Source organism: Psittacula echo (assembly GCF_963264785.1).
Source record: "Psittacula echo genome assembly, chromosome: 3".
Classification (NCBI taxonomy): Eukaryota; Metazoa; Chordata; class Aves; order Psittaciformes; family Psittacidae; genus Psittacula; species Psittacula echo.
The window spans coordinates 48448360-48457876 of NC_137736.1; the positions used below are offsets into that span (position 1 = coordinate 48448360).

General features: G+C 40.3%; 1 protein-coding gene across 1 annotated transcript in view; it reads left to right on the forward strand.

Moving 5' to 3' along the window:
• VEGFD (vascular endothelial growth factor D) overlaps positions 1-9165 on the forward strand; it is a gene marked incomplete at both ends in the record, with an annotated part of 28194 nt that extends 19029 nt beyond the window's left edge. The window contains 5 exons of the mRNA XM_080613763.1: positions 844-1034; positions 3353-3501; positions 4325-4422; positions 6828-7023; positions 9039-9165. Coding sequence (XP_080469889.1) covers positions 844-1034; positions 3353-3501; positions 4325-4422; positions 6828-7023; positions 9039-9165 — 761 coding nt within the window. The remainder of the gene's footprint in view (positions 1-843; positions 1035-3352; positions 3502-4324; positions 4423-6827; positions 7024-9038) is intronic.
• Between the last annotated feature and the right edge of the window lie 352 nt (positions 9166-9517).

Below are 9517 nucleotides of genomic sequence, written 5' to 3' on the forward strand. Positions count from 1 at the left end.
TTAAGAGGGACTAAAGCATAAGCACTGGTGACTTTTGAGTAATTCCATAACAGGTAAGCAAAAGCCAAAAAAAGCAGGGCCACCTCTTAACAAGACTTCAGATAATATTATATAAATGTCACTGTTTTCTCCCTCTGCTTCAGTCAGTTAATGAATTTTCCTTCTCACAGTCAGAATTTGACAGATCAATCTAAAATAAATTACTAGTCCACAACAACTCAGTATTTGAAAGATGCCACAGTGTTTTGAATAGACTTGAACCCCCTGATGGTACTGAGGTGTGAGAGTCTTTGTCTTGGATTTCATCAGACATTTTGGAAACAGTGTTTGCTGGCTGACATCCAGTAGGAGTATTAATACGCTCTGACCAGAATCTGCTAATCATTAATGTGCTCTTGCAGTCAGGCCCAGGCTCTGCTGAGTCTGTGGTGGGGTACACACAAAGAGAGGATAAAATGACAATAAAGAGGTCTACCCTGGAGAAAAGGAGAACGGGGTGGTGGCCAGCTTTGTCAGTCACCGTGGAGCTGACTCTCAGCCAGGGGAAATCAATGCAGCTCTACTTAAACCACTGGAATTAATGGAGATTTTGGTCATCTGCATTGAAAGCTAAAGGCGGATACATGCAAAAACCTCTCTGCCAGTGCAGCTGGTGTAAGTTACTGGGATAATTTTGCACTCAGACTCTCTCCGGTCCTTAGATTGATCCAAGTAAGTGCAAATCGATCCAAGTAAGTGCAAATGGCCTGCCAGCACTTAATTTTTATTTATATAATGCTTCTGCCTCACTAATCAGAGGTTTAACTTTGCCATGATTGCTCATAAAAATGGTGTTTTCTCCAGTCATAGATGAGGAATGGCAAAAGACTCAGTGTGTGCCAAGGGAAACCTGTGTGGAAGTTGCCAAAGAGCTGGGTACAACGACCAACAAATTTTTCAAGCCTCCTTGTGTGAATGTGTTCAGATGTGGGGGCTGCTGCAATGAGGAGAGTCTGAGCTGCATGAATACAAGTACAACCTACGTGTCGAAAACGGTAAATGAGGCTATTCATCTGTTTTCTTTTTACGCTGGCCATCCAAAAAGGGAGGGGAAGGAGGATGTTTGGTTTCAGAGATCCTGTTATGAAAGATCTGTCTGCACTATCATAACAAACAGTAGAATTAAATTTTATCCATGCAGAGTGAATGCAGGTATGTGCAATGGCAATTTTACATTCATGTTGCAATGTTAAAAATGGATATATATGTGTACAGATGGAAAATCAGGCCCTGAGAAAGTGACTGCAGGCTCACGTGATGTTAAGAAGTTTAATCCTTCTTTAGTGTATTGTCACTTGGACCTGGGACCTCTGAAGCATATTAGCTCATGGGAATCCTCTGCACCAAAGGGTTAAGAAAGACTCTGGAAAATTTTGCTGTGTGAGACAGGAGTCTAAATGCTGCATTTTCAAAATTACCATCAGTGCCAAAAAGGCTGGCTAATAATTTTGGATGTACAGTTTTGCCAACCTAAAAAGGAGACATTTTCAGCAGGACAGACCAGATGCTCTCAATTTGAATACCTCATGATCTGAATGTGCCAAATCACAAGTCACTTTGGAAATGAAAGGCTTAAAACAGTAGTCAATTACTGCTTAGGTACAACAGGTGACCAATACCTCAGTTTTAATGACCAATGCCAAAAAGTGAGCATAAAGAGAATAGCCAGAAAGTTTCTTTCTGTAGACTTCCTGTAGCACCTATGTACAGGGATATCTTGCTCCAGTAGGTGATTGAGCAGAGCTCCAAGTTTAGTACTTTCAATCAGCACTACAGATGAAACCAGCTGTGTTCACACCTGCAGAAGGAGCACAGGAGACTGGTCCTCCTTGATTAATCTTCATTTTGTGCATCCCTACTTATAGTTGATAACACCTTTTGACTTAGAGTAACGCATTAAATTTTACTTATGAAAAAGGCTTTTCTTTAAATCAGAACAAAGATGGAGGGCAGTTGAAATAAAAGAAAATTGAAGTCCTTATGGGCAGCAAGTCAAATTCATGTCTGTATTGGTTTCAGGTTTGTTGGAATCTAATTCCACTGTGTCTAGTTGTACTGGAATATAGCTTGAGTAAAATAAATCAGGGCCTGTCCTTCTTGCGTCAATGTTCACTAATTGCTTTCATTCCACACCAGAAGGAGAAAGCTGTTATGAGCTGTTGGCCACACACAAAAGACATCTGGTCAGCTCAGGGAGCTAGGTCAGGCTAAAATGTATTTATTTATTTATGTGGCTTTGAAGCAGCAGTTTATAAGTTTGTTGAAAAACTGCAGTTTTGCAGAGTGTAACATTCCTTCAGCATTCTTCAAAATAACCATTCCCTCAAAAGTCCCCAGCTAAGTCCCACTCCTGGATACGCCACCATCAGTCCAGATTTACTCCTCTAAAATGAATGGAATTACTCCCATATTAGTGATATCATCTTTTTTCCCTTGTCATAAAATATCCTCTGAAGGATATTCATGTCATCTGAAGTCAGACACTGTGACACCTAAATTCAAATGTCCAAGCAGTCTGTCTTAGGGATACTCTTCAATGCCTACATGTGACTGCAGCGTTAAGCCAAGACATGCTGGCACGCAAAGACGTACCCTGTATATGCCTTCATTTCCATGGGAAGAAAGCTGGCTTGAGGAAGGTACAGGTGGGGGGTGGGTCACTTCAGCAGCTCTGACCTGTTGCTGCCCAAGGAACCAGCGCTTCCACAAGGCTAAATGGAGATCAGCCTAAGCAATCTGCATGCACTAAATTCAGGCTGCTTGGTTCCTTAGGCTCCTGCTATAATCAAGAGAGAGATGTTTCCAGGGTGATTCCCTGCAAGAACCCAGCTGAAGTGGAATGAACTCTATTTACTCCTGTTTCTTACCTCTCTGCAGAGGCTGCGGAGGTGAAATTAGGCCACTAAACATGCATGCTGTGATTATACTCTAGGACAGTTAAATAGCTGTCTCCATAAGCGATTGAAATTCAACTGATGATATAACTGAGGACAAAGTTTCCAACCCCTCTATTTTCCATTTGACCCGAGCATTCAGAAGAACTTTTGAGTGTGTTTGCAAATAATTTTGAGTGCTCTTGGGTGTTTAATAGCTGGCAATAGAGTACTGGGACCACCATTTTAGCAATTTCCTTTCTTGGTGGGCATTGCTTACTTTTCAAAACCCTCAGTGCCCACTGGCTCATGGTAACTACCTCTGGAAAAAGAGCAAGGGTGGGAAAAGTGGTGGCAAACAATAAGAGGTTTTGAATTAAAACTCCAAATATTAACAGTATAATGGAAACTGAAAAATAAATGTTATTTCACCCACCTAGCTCTTTGAGATCTCGGTTCCCTTGACAAGTGTTCCCGAGCCCGTACCAATCAAAATTGCTAATCACACAGGCTGTAAGTGTCTATCAAATACCCAGCGCCATCAGTATGCCATCATAAGAAGATCTGTGCAGTACCCAGAAGAAGATGGGTAAGTTCCCTCATTTACAATTTCTGCACATCCTGTGCCATCCAAAGTATGAAAATATTTTGTTCTGATTTGGTCATTATAATGGTCCATTCACTTCATGTTATCCCACCAGTATTTCTCAATAACTTGATTGTCACTCTCGGTTAGAAAGCTTCAACTAAACCTTGTGAATTAGCAGTGAGTGGACGCCAGAATTCAACAAATAACAGGCTAGTTCAGCAGCATCTGGAGGCATTAAGACATTTAGGTGCTTGAGTGAGAGCTCAAGTGCACATATTATCACTATGCTCCACTGGGGCTATTTAGGTATGTGGGCATATACTTTTTCAGGCTGACATGAGCAACTCTCTTCATGCGTTATTTAGGCAGGGCACATGCGGGCTTGAGTGCTGTGCTCAAACTAAAGCCCTCTCCCAAACCTCATGGCATGTCAGGTAAGCGTCATGTGAATCATGGCTTTTCACTTTCTGGTCCAGTCCTGGTTTGCATCTTTCAGGCTCTTTGGCTGGAGAAAAGTCATCTCACATCTAATCCAAAATATGATATGATGTAATCTGAAATATGTGCTGTACCTGTTCTTTCTAGTTGCTGGGAGCCAGACAGCTCAGCCCTGTTAGCAAAACCACCCAGTCCCAAGGTATTCTTTTCGCAGCAGTAACACACACAGATGCCATAGCTTCATGCAGTACAAGTGACAGGCCCAGCGTACCAGCAGGCTCATTTTGCCAAATGACTACACTGATGCTCCTATTTTTTTTTTTTTTTTTTTTTAATTCCTATGGGTTTTGGGTTTGGTTTTGTTCTTTTTTTTTTTTTCTTCTAGATGCCCCTTTACCAACAAACTTTGTCATAATGGATGGATCTGGGATAGTGACAAATGTGAATGTGTTGTAGATGTACAGCACCCCAACAGAAGAGAAGGTAAAGATGAAATTACAGATGGACACTTATGCTTTACTATCTTCATGCTGGTTTTGTTTCATTATGGTTTTGTCCTATTTTTTAATTGAGAGAGTTAAGTTTTGATTCCACATCCCTAGACAGATTTGGCTTAGAGTGTAGAAACTCATCTGAAAATAAACACTTGTATTTGCTTATCCCCATCTCCTGCTTTTTTGCTTGGATGTTTTTATTCTCTCTGTAGAAGCAATCTGAACAAGAAATAGAAAAGTATTAAAAAGAGTGAAGTAGATACCCTGGATAATTTTTTATTTTACGCGGGCCTTAAATTGTATGATGTGAAGCAGGGAAAACTTTTGAACTGTTGAAAAGAATTGCCCTGGAATATATTGCATGGAGAAGGTGCTAAATTTTTATTGTGGGAAATTCTTAAGAACAGACTTGACCACGAATAAGATAGGCAAAATCAGTCCTGCCTGTTAGCTGTAGTCAGGGCAAAAGATTATATGACCTTCGAAAGTATTTGACTAGTTTTTACAATAATATTAAGTTATGTAGGAAGCTTTCAAACTGATATGCCATACATACTCAGGAGTATGCACGTATAACCCTTTAGGTCTGCGGAAGGAAATGGAAAAGGGTAAAATTCATAGAAGTATAGACTACTTCCCTTATCCCTCTGCTTTTCCTGGAAGACTGTAATCTGTCAAAGAAGTTTGTAGGAAATATTCTGGGGGGTAACTGCGTCAGTCTAAAGAAACTAGCAGTAAACATTAAGAGTAGATAAAATTTCCCCAAGCCCTGCAAAAGGTTTTTAAAAAATTGTTTTTCTCAGGAAATTGTACTGGTCAAAATAAAATTAACACAGTACTAGAGCAGACAGATACAGAAGGAAGCCTTGCCTTTGCGGTTTAACCTACATGCCGCAAGCAAAAGAATAAACCATCCAAGGCAACAGTAAATGCAAGCTGGCAAGCAATTCCTGGACTAGCAAACTAAAATAAAACTACATAACTTTATAAAGTGGTCTGTTGATTATAATCTCTAATTTTAATAAGCAAGAGATCAGTTTCGTAGTGGTTTCTGGAGGATCTGTTCTCACTCTGGATCAGATCATCTGAACATTCAGGTTAGGTAGTTAAGCTCAAGTTAGACTTTTCACTCAAGAAAGGATTAGTACTTTATATTTCAGAGTAAGTTCAAAGGACTGTGAATAGCCCAAGTCCTCTTAACTCTTAGCCTTTTGTAAGGTCAGCTTGGAGCTTTAAAATTTGTGGCTTGTTGAATTATAGCTTTTGTTGACATAGACTCAATATTTCCTCAGATTAAATATCATTCTCTAAAGTACATTGTGTTTGGCAGTGACTGAGACAAAATAATTTAAAATCTGTCTTTGATGTTGAAACAAAGTGAGACCAAAACACCCTATACCACTTCACACATGCCGGACTTTATCACCCCAAGGAAGAGGTTTGTCTTCCAAGAATTTTGGGCAGATTCATTCCTCCCTTCCAATAGGACATGGGTTTTACTCTGTCTGGATATTGGTTTTCCAGCATTAAGTAAATAATAATGAAGGTTTCTTTCAAGTAATGTACAAACCTCTTCTGGCCACTGAGATCAGAGCTCAGGCTGCAGAGGTCACAGACACAGGTTACATTCCACATTCCATAGGTTAAATCTAAAAGCTAATTGTAAAACTACAGGAAATTACCTTCCCAATGACACATTATATGCCATGACCTTTAACTGGGGATGTGCTGCTAGCATTTTAATAAAGCTTTCATAAACTGTGGTCCCTTTTCAAAGGATCAGATTCTTATTGTACTCCAGATGTGTATTTTGAAGGCAGATAAATGAGGTATTAGACAGTGTGATCACTTGACTGGGGTTTTTTTCTGAACCAAAGTATTTTCTTCCATATTCCACTGAGAAGTGTGTATATGCTCCTTATTGAAGTGCTAGACCAGCTTGCACCTTACTAGATACAGCATTACTTTTGCAAAATTTCCCCAGTATACGAGTAGTGAAGTACATAGCATGGTGAGTGTGACAGTTTGCATGGATGTACATTTTCATCTGGGGCATAGACTAAATCCTTTTTGAGATTTTCTTTTTAAAACCTGCTGTCCAGTAAAAATTTGTGCATTCCAAAACCTGACATTAGACTCTTTTAATATACAGCCCCCAAATTTTTTTTTTTGCAGGATTCAACCCACAATAAATGGCGATATTAGAGTAAGTGAAATAATCAGTCCAATCCTCTCAAGTCCTTTTTTGCACAGTAAGCTACAACAGAAATTCTGAAGACTAGAATGTGTCAGTACACCTGTGAGTCCTAGTGATTACAAAGAGAGAGTTAGTCTCTTCAAAAGCAGGATTTAGACAAGTAAAGCTTACCACTAATGAGATATGTGCTATTGCAGGACTCCCTCCTCTTGCTGAGCTGGCTATGTGTGGGCAACATATGGAATTTGATGAAGAAAATTGTGAATGCATCTGTAGACAGAAGTGTCCCACAGATTTCTTTCAAAGTAAAGAGAACTGCAGCTGCTATTTGTGTAGGGAGAGCCAGGAGAGCTGCTCTCTAAAACACAAGATATTTCATGCTGAAACCTGCAGGTAAGTGTTCCTTGGCATTCAGTATCTACACTCCAAGATCTGAATTATCTTGCATAGACACTGGAGGTGCAAGTGCTGAACTAGCTAGGAGCTCCACCCACGATAAAATACCTTCCTGCAGTTAGGGAGATAATAATAACAGAGATGATATTTACAGTACTTACGTCATAGAAGTAGTCTAAGGTTTACTTAATTAACATGTTTTAAAGAAATCTGGACAAGGATGCTATCCAACTACCAATATTTATTATTTTTTCCCCTAGTCTTAAGGGAATGATGTGCAACTGTGCTATAACTGAAATTACTGTGTGACACAGAGGATTTACAGTGAGATACTGAGTCTTGCATTTGTTGGTAGGTAGAACCCATCCCATGTTCTCTGCGACTGCTGAATTCAGTCACATTGGCATCTAGGGACAAAGGTTCCCTAAGCTGGTACCCACACTATACATTTCCTTATTCGTTTTGTCCTCAAAGCAAGTGATTGTCTAGAGCTAATGCAATTTTGTATACATACAAACTTACTCAACCAGCCATGATTCCACTGAGAAGCAGGAAAATTGTTCTGGAGATGTTATAACACATGCCTTTCCCTAACCCTTTTGTTTAACTAATTTTGAGGTTTCTTGGCTAAAACTTCAGTAGAAAATGCCCTCTTAAAAAACCTGTTTTCATAGAATCATAGAATCAAGTAGGCTGGAAAAGACCTTTAAGATCATTAAGTCCAACCATTACCCTAGAACTGCCACAACCACCACTAAGCCATGTCACTAAAGGCCTCATCTACACATTTTTTGAACACTTGGAGAGATGTTGATTCCACCACTGCCTGGAGCAGCCTGTTCCAATGCCTGATCACCCTCTTGGTGAAGAAATTTTTCCTAATATCCAATCTAAACCTCCCCTGGAGCAAGTTGAGGCCATTTCCTCTTGTCCTATCACTTGTTACTTGGGAGAAGAGTCTGACCCCCATCTCACTACAACTTCCTTTCAGGTAGTAGAGAGTGACAAGGTCCCCCTTGAGCCTTCTCTTCTCCAGACTAAACAATCCCAGTTCTCTCAGCTGCTCTTCATAAAACTTGCTCTCCAGACCTTTCACTAGCTTCTCTGGACCCGCTCCAGCACCTCAATGTCTTTCTTGTAGTGAGAGGCCCGGAACTGAACACAGTATTCAAGGTGCAGCCTCACCAGTGCTGAGTACAGGAGGACGATCACTTTCCCAGTCCTGCTGGCCATGCTAGCTCTGATACAAGCCAGGATGCATTAGTTTATTTTCTAAATTTCTCAGAAAGCCTTGGTCCCATGTAGAGAGCCCGGTGCATGCAGTAGCTTGGTCTGAAAGTTTATGTAAGGATAGTCAGCATGCAGTTTCTCCAAGTACCCAGTCACAAGTCCATTCTCATTAACTTCAGAGGTTCATTCATGGAGAAGAAGCTGTGGAAGAAGTAACCTTTGCATCTTTAGGTTCAGCTTTGAAAATAAGGACAAGCATAAAATAGTTGGCAACAAGTATAAAAATAGCTAAAAGAATCAGCAGAGCTCAAAGTGAGAATACGAGACTTAGACACTTCTGTGTTTAAGACAGGTGGGAGGGGATTGATGGAATCATGAGTTTGGCTTCTAGAAATTACTGTTATCTGGACAGAGGACTTTTATGACCACTATTCCTGGAGAACCAAAGCTGAAGCGTCAGGTGAGTTAAGGTCCTTCATAGAATTTGAGGGGAGCACTATCCACTGCTAACACTCTGGACTTTACTGCTCTCAAGAAATGAAAGAATTGCTTAGGTCATAGATGTGGAAAAATGGACAACAGCAAGACATAATGCTGTAGACAAAAACTGCCAGGCAGCAAAGTCTTATCTCCCTGTGCTGTAAGGGTGCTGACACTTTCCCAAATGTTGTCTAGACAGCACTGCAGTGTTCAAAGATTAAAAAGTTGAGGAATGTGACAGTGAAGGATTTTCACATTACAATGTTCTCTCTCTTTTTGCTTTTTTCTCTTTTATCAAACAGCTGTGAGGACAAATGTCCATCCCAACCCAGAACATGCCCAACTGCAAAACCAGTGTGTTCCAGGCATTGTCGTTGTCCAAAGGAGAAGAGAGGTTCTCATGGGTCCCAAAGCAGAGAAACTCCTTGACTGAGCTCCCCATATTCTCTGAAAATCCACTGCTTTGCAAAGTAGCTGTCACTGACTTTCAAACCATAGTAAACAGAAACATCTTCCAAATTAATAGCAGAAGAATGAATCCAGTCTGCATTTATTTATTAATCACTAACTGCAGGTGAATCCTTTGGGACACTGTAAATTGTTCTCTAAGAGGTAGCAACAACCAATGAAGTACTGGCTGTGTTGAAGAAAGAGTGGAAAGCGCTTGTTCAATGTTACTTGATGGAAGATGAAGCTGGTATGTTGGTAAAGAGTCACGGTCACCAGCCAGTCTTTCAGAGATTAAGACTAGATAATCTTAGCCTTGGAATCCTTAGCTAAT